The 12,952-nt window shown below is 58.1% G+C and overlaps 1 protein-coding gene across 7 annotated transcripts in view; it reads left to right on the top strand.

Annotated features, from left to right (window-relative positions):
* The first annotated feature begins 655 nt into the window (after positions 1 to 655).
* RALGDS (ral guanine nucleotide dissociation stimulator) overlaps positions 656 to 12,952 on the top strand; it is a 32,549-nt gene continuing 20,252 nt past the window's right edge. For 3 of the 7 annotated variants that reach the window (XM_043916496.1, XM_043916497.1, XM_043916494.1), the window contains exon 1: positions 9,702 to 10,001. In XM_043916496.1, the coding sequence (XP_043772431.1) occupies positions 9,819 to 10,001 (183 nt within the window). In that variant the 5' untranslated portion in view covers positions 9,702 to 9,818. Of the gene's footprint in view, positions 876 to 9,701; positions 10,002 to 12,952 lie in introns of those variants that run through there. The other 4 variants (XM_043916490.1, XM_043916491.1, XM_043916492.1 and 1 more) reach the window with 2 other exon arrangements.

Here is a 12,952-nt window from a genome sequence, read left to right on the forward strand (position 1 = left end):
GGGGACAGCGAGGACTCTGGATTCTTTTGTGGGTTGGACAGAAGCCTTTGGAGGGGTTTTAGTGTGGAAGACACGTACTGGGCGCAGGCATGAGAGAGGGTGTGTGGGGGGCAGGAAGGCTGCTGCCTTAGGGCCCACCTGGAACCCCCTGCCCCTCAGCCCACCCGCCTCCAGATGCCCACCCACATCCCCTAGAGCAGGGGTCCCCAACCTCTGGGCTGTGGACCAGTACCTCCTGTCAGATCGGTGGCAGCCTCAGATTAGAAATAAAGTGCACAGTAAATGTAACACGCTTGAATCACCCCCAAACCATCCCCCTCACCCCCAGTCCATGGACAAACTGTCTTCCACGAAATCGGTCCCTCGTACCAAAAAGTTGGGGACCGCTGCCCTAGAGAACCCCCACTGCAGAGGCTCCCCATCCAGGGCATCCTTCCTTCCGTGAAAGAAATTCTCCTGCCCCAGCGGTGTGGTTGGGGGATGTGAAACTGTAATTTGAAAACCTCTGTATACCACACCCCCTCCCACAACGGATCAGAAACAGTGAGGCTCAGAGAGAAGAGGAACGTGCCTGTCCCAGAGGAAGGCAGCGCCAGGCGGGGGCAGGAGCCAGGTCTCGGTTCCCCGGCTCTGAGCGGCCTCCTCTGCTGGGTCCCCTGCGCCCCCAAAGCCACCGGAAGAGGATGTGAAATGCTAGCTCGCTTGGAGAGGCAGGGCTTGGCGCCAGGCCGGCAGGCTGGGCCCCTGCCTCTCTGCCAGGAACCGGGGGCCTGATGTGCCTGCGGGCTGGCTCCGGAGCCCCAGTCCACCCCCCTCTCCTCTCGGCCCCTGCGATCCTGTGTGCCCAGCCGGCTGTCCGCCAGGGCCTGAGAAGGGTAAGGAGGCAGCCCCAGCTTTGGGTCACCCTGCCATCTTTAGGTGTGGGGATCTGGGCTCTGAACGCTGAGGCAGGGAGGGTACATATGTGGGCTCTGCAGAGGTGCACACAGACACAGGACCCAGACTCACCCTGTGACATCTTGGGCAAGTCCCTGCTCCGTGGGGGCCTCAGTTTTTCCATTTGTCAAATGGGTATGTTGGACTCAACTCATAGGTTTCAATGTCTGGTCTGAGGTGAAATGAGAGAAATGGAGACAAGGTCATGAGTTTGCCTTAAAGCCAAATATATTCATTTAATGACCATCCGTTTTTTGTTTTTTTTTTTATCGTATGCCCTCTTAGTTACTTTTGGCGGAGCTTTTCTGAAATGATAATAATGATGGTGACAGTTTTGTGTTTTTTTTAAACTGCCCTACTTGGCAAAATAAATAGTTGGTAACCCTAGGTTGGTCCCGGCCGTTTAAAATTAAATCCCATGTCTAGGCGGCAGACGTGGAGGAGTTTTGAGGGCTGAGTGATGGGGAAGGCTTCCAGAATGAGACAGTGGCTTAAGAGGAAACGGAGTGTGGCAGGCAGGTCCCCTGCGTCCCACAGCACACAGCTGGCCTCACACCTGGCTGGTGGCTCCACTGGCTGAGCTGTTCTGATCTCTGTGACTTGTCCCTGGGCAGTGATTTTTTTCCCCCAGGCAGGGGGAGTGGGGACAGGGCCTCAGGGTGTTGGGGACACAGCTGGGCCCCCCGCCTAAGACAGTAGGTCTGAGCTGAGCTACTGGCCGGGCTCGGGACAGTCCACCCGCCCTTGGCTGGCCCTCAGCCTGGTAGAAGCAGGAATTCCTGGCCCTGCTTGTCACAGGAGCAGGTATGACAGCCACGCGAGTGACACCAGGCCTAGGTACTCGGGAGCCTGACTCCACCAGGGCCGGCGGACGGGCAGGCAGACTGGCAGACGGCCTCCCCGGGAGCCCGTCCCAGGCCCACCTGCCTCCCTGTGATGGCCCGGCAAGCCGGGCCCGCTGAGCCCAGGGGCAGAAAGGGCTGGGTGTTCCTTGCCTGTGTCTCTGTGGTGACTGCCAGGCGGTGGGCCGTTGCCCGCCACGCTGCCCTCCAGAGCCCCACATCTTCGCCAAAGACGCCTCTGCCAGCACCCGCCACCGAGGTGAGTTTCCAGGGCAACAGGTGCTTCTAGGTCGTGGCCGGGGCCCTCAACTTCCTCCCCTCCCATCAGAACTGGTTGAAGGAGTTTGGCTGGAAATTGCCTGGAGAGGCTCCATCTCCCATTCTGGATATGGGCGAGGAGGCTGGGTGGAGGGGGGTGGTGGGGGGAGGCTTGCTTGCCACTGGAACCTATGTATGCCCACCCGCCTGGCCGCCTGTCTACCTGCTCCCGTCTGGGCGGGGTGGCGTGGCTGGGGATTGTCTTAGCGGCTCCTGTTCATGTGATTCTTCTCAGATTACGAAGCTTCTGTGCACTGTTTTATCTGCTCTCCTGAGAGCCAAGTGGCAGTGGTATTACTATTCTTACTATTATTATTATTACTATGTCCATCCTCCTGATGGAGAAACTGAGGCTCCGGGAGAGGGAACTGAAGCTAGGAAGGTGCAGAGCAGGGACCCGAATACAAACCTGGGCTCTGTATTTTAAGAGAGCTTCCCAAAATCTGCAGGCCCGCTCCTCCGCCCTGGGTGCCCAGCAGCCTGCCAGTCAGTGTGGGCTTTTCGAGGGACGGGACCCTGCCTCTCTGACCTCTCTTTGTGTTCTCATGTTTTGGGCTCAGTTGCAAGTCTTAGTGCCCGTTTCCTCCTGCTTATGTCCTCTCTCCTTTTCCCTGCCACGCCATGTGGCATGCAGGATCTTAGTTCCCGACCAGGGATCAAACCCGTGGCCCCTGCATTGGCATCAAGGAGTCTTAACCACTGGGGCCCCAAGGGAGTCCCTCCCCTTCTGTTTCTCTTCCTCTCTCCTCTCCCGCACTCCCACCTTGGGCCCGGCATCTGTTGGACAGTGGCCTTTAGGGGTGTTAGGCCCTGAGCACTCTGGGAGTGGAGGACAGTTATCAGAGTGGTCCTTGGTCTTACTCTGTAAGACCCTGGACATCACGTGTGCTCATCTTGAGTGCCCCCCACCCCCAGCATCCTGAGAGTCAGGGGGCCGTGCCCACCCCTCTCCAGGGGAGTAGACGGGGAGCCAACTCATGACTGGTCCAGAATGCCGGAATCCAAGTCCTGGGCCATTTCCACAGATCCGGGCATTGATTCATCTTGTCCTGCTCACGCTGGGACAGCAATGCCCTGTGAGGTCAGAGATTTGGGGTGATGATGTCAAACCCCTCCACCCCAGATGGTCTCCTGGCTGTTGGGAAGCTTCATGTCCCACCTCCTGACCATCTCTGAGCTTGGCCTCCAGCCCCTGGGGACTCCCCGTTGCCCCGAGGAGGAGGCCATCCCTGGAAGTTCCCAGGAACCAGGAGGGAGGAGGTGGGGCTAAGCCCGGCCTGCTGTGCCAACAGCTCCCACACTCAGCCCAGGTGCGTCACTTCCTGCCAAGGTGTGTGCTCACCCGCCCACAGAGGGCCACCCCAGGACCCAGGCAGCCAGGAATGGTGACATCAGGTCAGGGAAATGATTGAGGAGCCTGGCCAGGTCACACCCCATCTGTGACCTCCCCAGATTCTAAATATAGATCAGAAAAGACAGACCAGGTGACCTCCACCCGCTCAGTGAGAGATGAAAGGTTTTCCACCGAGGCCTGACCTGAGTCTGGGTCAGTTCAGTTCAGCTGCTCAGTCATGTCTGACTCTCTGTGACCCCATGGACTGCAGCATGCCAGGCCTCCCTGTCCATCACCAAGTCTGAGCTTGCTCAGACTGAGTCTGGGTACCTGAGTGCTATTCCTCACTGGGTCACCAGCTCCCTCCGGCACCTTGACCGAAGTTGGAGGAGGTGATGGCCAAGACCCTTGTCACCTGGATGTGGCCTTTAGCCAGTTCTTGCTCTGAGCCACCAGATTCCTGGAGTCGCACCCTGGGCCCAAACCCCATTCCCTAGGACCTTGTGCCAAGCAAAGGGGTGGGTAGAAAGCGGGAAGCATGGGCCAGGCAGAGAGAGGATGGCTCGAGGCTCCGGGGACTGCAGCCTTTCTGTGTGTGCCTCCCTGGGCATCGTGAGAGAGGACTCCAGAGATGCCAGCTGGGCTCACACCCAGCAGTTGGTCTTTTGTCTGAAGGCGGAGGTTGGGGGGGAGCTTTGAAGGGTCAAGACCCCTCTGGCTGCTGTGCGTCTGGGCACCAGTGATTGGATGATAGCAGGAAGGAAAAGGGGCCCCAGAGGTTTGGCCTGAGCACACCTTTCCCTTAATGGGGTCTGGGGCAAACCCATGAGCACAAGGCCTGGCTGCAAAGGACAAGTGCTGGTCAGCTCCCAACCAGCCTCCTGTCACCTGGGGACACAGACCTGGTGTGGCTGGATTGTCCCAAGTTACGGGAGCAGCCAGAAATGGGGACTTTTATATGAAGTCACCTGACCTTTTACTGTTGGCTCAAAAATTGAAAAACACTTTGCACGCCAACCAAAACACATGTGGGCTAGGTTTGGCCCGGTTCTCTTCCCGGCTGTCAGCTCCAAACCTGTCTTTTACGCTTCCTGTGTGGGGAGCATCCTCATTACAGAAGCGGTCTGTACAGCGATGTTATCCAGGGCTCCTTGTGATCTCCAGGGAGGGACGGGTGCACCCCCCACCCAGGGGAAAGGTTGGGAACCTGGGACGGCTAGGATGGGGTGAGCTGTGAGCAGGAGCAGGAAAGCAGGGAGCGACCCCCCTTCATAAAACCCTGCACTTTGTACAGAGCTCTGGGTCTCCTTCCCAGCAGGCCATCCAAGGGCCTGGGTCAGCAGAGCTTCGATTTCAGACTGGCCCGAGGTCACGAGCCCCATCTGAGCCTCGTGATTCCGATTCTGCCCACTGCCTTGGGCCGTCGTGTTATCTGGATGCTCTGAGAGCCACAGGAGCAGGGGATGTGGTGAGGCGGGTGGGGGTCACTGCAGTGGGCTCCAGGTCTGGGGATTGCTGCCCTCCCTTCAGGGCTGATGGAGCCTCAGCAGCATTAGAGGATGACTCGAAACCAACGGTGTCCTTTTTCTTTCTTAACGTCTATTATGGAAAATTCCCCAGAACACAAAAGTGGAGAAAATGGCATAAAGACACGCAGCTCTCCTCATCCCCGCTGCGGGGCCGCTCTTGCTGCTTCTCTTATGGGCCCTCCTTCCCCACCGCGGACGATGTTGACACAGACCTCAGGCACACGGCTCCGTCCGTTGATATTTCAATAGGTTACTCTGATAGTAACCAAAATCCAGTGACCACATCCAAACAATGATGTCAGCTCTCATCAGAGAGCCACTTGTTTAGTGGCTCAGTTGTGTCCGACTCTGCGACCCTGTGGACAGCAGCGTGCCGGCTTCCCTGTCCGTCACTGTCTCCCGGAGTTTGCTCAAACAGATATCCAGTAGTGTTCAAATCAGCCCAGTTGTTCCTTAGGTTGTTTTCGTGTGCATGCGTGTTTTGTTTTTTTAAACAGTTGCCCTGTTCAAATCCCAGTCCAGAATCCACATGTTGCGTTTGGTTGCATGTCCCACCTTTTTATTTTAATCTACATTTTCCCCCTTGCGTTTTCCCCTGAAATGTATTTGTTGAAGGAACTGAGTGGTCTGTCCTGCGAAGATTCCCAGAGTCTGGAATTTATGGGGTGCGTCCCCGTGTGTGTTTAACGTGTTCTTCTGCACCCTGTCATTCCCCCAGTGGTCATTGCGTGCAGAGGCCTGGCTGGATTCAGGTTAGGTTTTCAGCAAGAGCACTTTCTTGGGATGCTCTGTGGTCTTCCACACAGTGCCAGTTCCCTCTCTTTAGGGCTGCCCTGCCCCTGGGAAGACATCTCCCTGGCAGCTTTGAGGGAACAGCATGAGACGAGGTGCTTGAGGGCTGGGGAGAGGGCCTTGCACGTGCGAGGTGCCCGGTGATTCTCAGCCCCTGGGTTGGTTTGGTTTTTTAAATATTTATTTCTTTGGCCACATTGGGTCTTAGTTGTGGCATGTGGGATCTAGGTTCGTGACCAGGGATCGAACCCATCTCCCCTGCATCGGGAGCACAGAGTTTTTAAGTTTTAGCCCCTGGACCACCAGGGAAGTCCCTTCTCAGCCCTCGTTAAGCTGTGCTGTGCTGCCCCTTTGCTAAACAGGAGAAAGCTGTGCGTTGGAAGTACGGTGACTGGAGGGCAGCAGGGGGGTGGGGGTGGGCACTGGCCGGAAGGGAGGGCCACACAATAAGAGAGGAGTGGAGTTGGGCTTCAAACCCAGCCATTTGAGTGCCAGGTTCTGTATTACACTGCACCCCTGGGAACTAGGAGTGAGTGTGTGTGTGCGTGCAGACAGCTGGAGCAGTGAGCAAGCTTCCCAGGACCCAGGAGGAGACCCCCAAAGCAGGACCAAACAAGGCGGGGAGGTGGGGGACAGGCACTGATCAGACAGACACCAACCAGAGCGAGCCCCGCCCCTCCTCCAGCAGATGATGTCTGGGTAGCTGGATGAGAGGCAGCCGCGTCGGCTGTGTTGCTGTGGAGTGTGGTGATGGAGCGCCCTGTCCTCACCTCTCCAGTCAGCTTGGGCCCCCTCACCCCAGTCCCCTTGACCTTCAAGGTCAGAGAAGGGGTGAACCTGGTGCACTCAGAAGTCACTTGGCCTCCGGGGGCCTCTTTCCCAGCTGTAAAGTGGGCATAAGCTTGCTTGCCAGGCCCCTCCCTGGGAGAAGAGATAAAAGGAACCCAGGAGAGATAAAGTGAGTGCAGTCAGGTGCTCAGTTCCCCAGGCTCTGGGAGCCTGACTCAGGGGGAAGTTTCTAGCCCAAGGCAGTGTCCAGCCTGGAGGACACCCCTCACTTCTCTTGGAGAGCCTCATTCCTCTCTGAACATACATGCCCAACCCGTCTCACCCTCCCCTGGGGCTTCCTAGACAGCCTTCTTTGGATCTCCGCTCCAAGCCAAATCTTGCTTTAAAAACAAAAACAGCAAACAAACAAAACCCAGTGTTTATTATGATGTATGTGTGATTACTAAAATATTTTAGAAAAATTAGCAAATTCTGAGATTTAAAAAGAAATGTGTAGCACTGCCCAGAGATTACCACCATTACTTTTGCAAAGTAGGTCCCTGTAGTCATATGCACACGTGTAATGTCAGCTTCTGAAAGCATGTGCTGTATCCTGGGTTTCTGACTTGCCCGCTTCCCTGGTGGCTCAGACGGTAAAGAGTCTGCCTGCAGTGTGGGAGACCCCGGTTCAATCCCTGAGTCGGGAAGATCCCCTGGAGAAGGAAATGGCAACCCACTGCAGTATACTTGTCTGGAAAATCCCAAGGACGGAGGAGCCTGGCAGGCTACAGTCCATGGGGTCACGAAGAGTCGAGACACGACAGAGCGACTTCACTTTCACTTTCATAGCTGAGCATCTCCCTCTGGGAGATGGTGAAGGACAGGGAAGCCTGGCATGCTGCAGTCCGTGAGGTTCCAAAGAGTTGGACACGACTGAGCGACTGGACAACAACTCCCTGTGTGATGGTCCTCCTATGGTGGGTCATGGCACGCGGGGTCTTGTCAATGAGCCTGCACAGAGTGTTTGAGTGAATTCCTTTGAAAGTGAAAGTGTTAGTTGCTCAGTTGTGTCCGACTCTGCGACCCCATGGACTGTAGCCCGCTAGGCTCCTCTGTCCATGGAATTCTCCAGGTAAGAATACTGGAGTGGGTTACCGTTCCCTTCTCCAGGGGATCCTCCCGACCCAGGGATCAAACCTGCGTCTCCTGCGACTCCTGCATTGCAGGTGGACTCTTTACTCTCTGAGGCCCTGTAGCCTTTAATTTCTTTGGCAGAGCAGTACACGTCCAGAGTAGTCCCTGGAAATCATGTCCCCACTCTGAATGCTTTCTAAGGTTACTTTCTAAGAGTGAGGCTGTCAAATCTAAGGGCATGAGTGTTTTCTAAAATTTTATTTTATTGAAGCAGAGTTGATTTACAATGTTATCTTAATTTCTGAAGTGTACAGCCAAGGGATTCAGTTATGCATATACACATGCTTTTCCATAGCATGAAGGCTTTTAATGCCTGTGATAGAAACCCTCAAGCTGTCTTCCATGTCAAAGCCTTCCTTGTGACTGAGCAAGGACCATGCACCTGCTGCAGATGTGGGCTGCACATCTGGTAGGCACACAGGTCAGAGGGAGCGGCTGGGGCCCTGCTGTCCATGGATACCTGTGGCGGGGCTCACGGTGGGTGAGCCAGATATATGCTTACGGAATGAGGAGTCCAGACCCGCCCCTTCATTTTGCAGATGGGAAACTGAGGCCCAGTGGTATGGAACCAGTTCTGGAGAGGTAGGTGGCATTGCCAGGGCTGCTGACAGCGACTGCCAACCCCTGAGAGGGCTGAGAACTGAGGCCCGGCGGGGTAGGCCTGGGCTGTGCGTTGGTGTGAGGGAGGGACGTTCATTCACGTCTACTTGCCTCCTCACTGGTTTCTAGAAAGAGCAGCTGAGGCTTCCCAGCCCTCAGCATCCTCAAGGGCAGGCTACCTGGAGACCTCAAGTACTCAAGCTTCCAGGATCCTAGCCAACCAGGCGAGTGGCAGGTGCATGGCTGGCCTGAATCCCTCGTGATCCTTCACTCTTGAATGTGGACCCCCAAGCTGGTCATGCTGGGTGTGGACTCTTCCCCCTTACTCCCCTGACTGCCCCTCCTCCACCTCCTTTCTGCCGGTACCTTCTCCGGGTAGCCTTAGGGCTGAGATATTCCAGGCAGAGGCCCCTCCCCCAGCACCATACCCTGACCCTCAGTTCAGTTCAGTCGCTCAGTCGTCTCCGACTCTTCGTGACCCCGTGGACTGCAGCACGCCAGGCCTCCCTGTCCATCACCAACTCCCAGAGTTTACTCAAACTCATGTCCATTGCGTCAGCGATGTCATCCAACCATCTCATCCTCTGTCATCCCCTTCTCCTTCCGCCTTCAACCTTTCCCAGCATCAGGGTCTTTTCAAATGAGTCAGTTCTTCAAATCAGATGGCCAAAGTATTGGAGTTTCAGCTTTAATATCAGTCCTTCCGATGAATATTCAGGACTGATTTCCTTTAGGATGGACTGATTGGATCTTCTTGTTGTCCAAGGGACTCGCAAGAGTCTTCTCCAACACCACAGTTCAAAACAATTGTTTGGCGCTCAGCTTTCTTTATAGTCCAACTCTCACATCCACAGATGACTACTGGAAAAACCATAGCTTTGACTAGATGGACCTTTGTTGGCAAGTAATGTCTCCGCTTTTTAATATGCTGTCTAGGTTGGTCATAATCCTGACCCTCAGGACGGCCAAATTCAGGGGTGCAGGGAGGACCCGGTCCTGGCTCCAGGACTCAGGAGCACATAGCCAGGCCCTTGGCTGAGTGTGTGCGATACAGCGATTACCCGCTGTGATCTTCCTGGATGAAGAAACCGAAGCTCAGAGAAGTTAAGCAACTTGTCTTAGATCACAGAGCTAGTGAGGGGCTTAACTGGAGTCTGTCGCAGGTGGACACACACACACGACACGTGCTCTTCCCTAAGACGCAAACAGCCAGCAACACGCGGCGGGGACGCGCGCGCGCGTGCACACGCCCCTCCGGCGTCTCCAGCCCCGCCCCTCCGGCGTCTCCAGCCCCGCCCCTCCGGCGTCTCCAGCCCCGCCCCCCCGGAGAGCCGGCCCCGCCCCCGGCCTGACCTCCGCGGGGCCGGCTGGCGCGCGCAGAGTGCTGGCAGCGCCGAGCCGGGCGGCCCGCCGCTGCCGCCCCCGCTGCGCGCCGGGCCGGCCCCGCGCCCGCGCCGCCCCGGGTCCAGCGGCCCGGCCGGCCGCCCGCGCCGCTTCGAGCCGCCCATGGTGCAGCGCATGTGGGCCGAGGCGGCCGGGCCTGCGGGCGGCGCCGAGTCGCTGTTTCCGGGCTCCCGGCGGAGCCGCAGCGTGTGGGACGCCGTGCGCCTGGAGGTGGGCGGCCCCGACAGCTGCCCGGTGGTGCTTCACAGCTTCACGCAGCTCGACCCCGACCTGCCGCGCCTGGAGGTGGGTGAGCGTCGCCGGCCCGGCGCTTGGCCGAGCGAGGGGTGGGTGGGGACGCAGCGCGCTTAGCGGATCGCTCACCGCGAGTGGTGGTGGCGGTGGTCCCCACCCTCCAGCCCGGGAGTTGCGTCGGGGGAGCGTCCTTCCGCAGAAACTCCAGTCCTTGCGCCCACCCCCAGGGCAGCCAGGTGGGCTTAGGGGTGGCCGCCCGGCGAGCAAAACAGTTTCGGGACCAGATCCGGCTCTGGGACCCTTCTCTTCGTCCCAGTGCCTCCCCGCCCCGAGCCCAGGTGTACCGGCCCCGCTGCCCCTGCAGCCCGGGCAGACGTGTTCAGAGTCTGCCTTTCCCGGCCGCAAGGCTGGGCCGTACTTCATCCCCGTGGCCAGCCTGGGGCCTGCTTAGGCGGTTTGGCTTTGAAACGCAGGTGATGCACTAGTGATTAGGGCGGTGGCCTCCGGGAATCCTCAGAGGTGGTTGGGACCACAGTGGCCTTCCGGGCAGCCCCTCCTGGAGGGCAGAAGTGGACTGTGATGTTCAGGGCTGGTCAAAAGGGTGGAGTAGGGGAAGGAGGGAGACAAGCCTCCAACCTGTGGGCCAGGTGTCCAGGCGGGGAGGTTGGGGCAAGGGCCTCTCAGGTGGAGGGGTGACTCCCTTCTGTTTGATTAGAAAATGTGCTTCCACCCTGAATTTGTGAAGGTCGGGTAGGATTCAGCAGGGGGGTGTGCCTCTCGCGAACTCGGTAAGGGCTGGACTCCTGTTTCTAGTGCGCTGTGGGGAGGAGGGGGCCAGTGAGTCATGGGGAGCAGTGCCCTCCTCCTCCCGCCTGACTGCACCTGACTCTGACCCCCTGCCTGGGGCCAAGGTAGCAGAATCTGGGGCTGGGGCCTGAGAGGAGGGAGGCCGTTCCTGGGTCAGGGGGCTCAGTGGAGGTCCTGCGCCCCCATGCTGGTTAGGGCCCTCTTGGTATCCCCCGCGTCGTTGCTTTAGGCCCCGGTGAGCTGTAATTGCCAGCCTGGGTCTTGGGCCTCTCTCTCTGTGTGTCCGCAGTGCCTAGACAGGGTCTGGATGCGTAGTTACCGGAGGATAAAGCACATCTTGTCCAGTGTGGGAGGGGGGAGAGGGGGGAGAAAGCTCTTGGTGGGAGGACGGCAGGCCTGGGAGACCCTTTATCGGTGAGCTTGGCAGGCGGCAGGGCCAGGCCTCTTTCCCGACCCTCATCCACCCACAGCTCTGGCCTTCATTGGCGGCTGGAACGAGACCCCTGGGAGGGTGGGGGTGGGAGGCCTGACACCAGCCCAGCGCTCATCTGACTTTCATTATGTCTGGCAGCTCCTCAGGCTTTGTGTGCTGGAGGGTCCGGCCGGCGCACTCACAGGGGCAGGCCGCCAGGCTGCTTCTCCTCCCTCCCTCCCTCCCCCTGTCCATCTGTATCCCCAAGGAACGGAGGGAGAGTGCAGATCTGAGGCCTGCCCCTGCCCAGGGGTCTGCCTGCCTTCGCCCCCTCTCGCCTCTCCCTTCTGGCCCCAGCAATGGCCTCCAGGCCGCGGCCACTGTTTAGATATCAAAGGGGGAAGCTTCTGGCTTAGTGCAGGAAAGCCAGGGTCCTGGCAGGAGAGAAGGCCACTGCCGGAAACCAAACACAATGACCATTTACCGTGGGCTGGGGAGGGCGTGGGGAGTCCCTGTCCCTCCTGCCAACACCGCCCCCCCACCCCCCGCAGCCAATTTCCTGGTTGCGGTGGCCTGCCAGAGCTGAGGCGGCCGCCTGTGGTCCCTGTCCTGTCTGGAAACCACGAGGCAGTTTCTGTTTCCTCCCCAGTCCCCCTTTTCCTACCAAGCCTCCACCCCGTCCTTCCCTCTTAGGGCTGCCAGATGTCCTCGCACATCTGGGCATCTGCTCGTCATCCTGATTCGGAGCCAAGCCACTGCTGACCCAGCTCAGCCGGCACGGTTCCGTGCTTCGTGGAGGTCCCTGGGCTCGCATCCGCGTCTCCGTGCAGGCCACCGACTCAGCCAGGCGGGTGGGGGGGGGGGGTCCCAGAGTCCGGGGGGGGGGTCCCAGAGTCCGGAGCACCTACTGGCTGCAGACATGACTCCCTCATTCAAGCTCACTTTGACCCACCCTCTTGACTACGTGCCAAGCTCAGAAGGCGTCCCTCGTGGCTCAGGCGGTAAAGAATCTGCCTGCAGTGTGGGAGACCCGGTTTGATCCTTGGGTCAGGTAGATCCCCTGGAGAAGGGAATGGCAACCCACTGCAGTATTCTTGCCTGGAGAATCCCATGGACAGAGGAGCTTGGGGGACTATAGTCCATGGGATCAGAAAGAGTCGACACGACTGAGCAACTAACAGTGGAGCTCAGAGAAGTGGAGTCGAACATACACGCAGCCAGTGAGAGCGCAGCCCGGATGTGAACCTGGGCTGTGTTCTCTGCTGGGCGCCTGTTGTGTACAAGAGCCCATGGGGATTGGAGAAGGACAGGGCTGAGTTCATGGTGAGATCATTACAAGCGTCCCTGGAGGACGGGGGAGCTGTGGAGGGGCCAGAACCAGGCCCAGGCAGCTCAGAAGCCCCCATGGTCGGTGAAGGGTAGGGGTGCTTAGAGACCAGAGGTATGTGAAAGTGCTTTGGGCCAAAAGACACGGGGGAGAGCTTCAAGGAAGAAATAAGCCCACAGCTGGATCCTGAGAGTTTAAATAATATCTCATATGAGCCTGCACTTGGTGGGAGGCTCTGTGCTGAGTAGTGTGCATGCATGGTGTCTGTTTGGGGTCACGACCGCCCTCTATCCATTTAACAGATGGAACAACCAAGGCACTAAGTTGCACAAATCACCAGTAAGTGGCAGGGGCAGGATTCTGACCCCAGGCAATGAGCCTGGAAGCCCTGAGCTCAGCGGGGGCGTGGAATGAAAGGAGGGCTTCAGAGACTTGAAACCACTTCCCATGTTGCTT

This window comes from Cervus elaphus, chromosome 11, assembly GCF_910594005.1.
Source record: "Cervus elaphus chromosome 11, mCerEla1.1, whole genome shotgun sequence".
In the NCBI taxonomy this organism is placed as follows: Eukaryota; Metazoa; Chordata; class Mammalia; order Artiodactyla; family Cervidae; genus Cervus; species Cervus elaphus.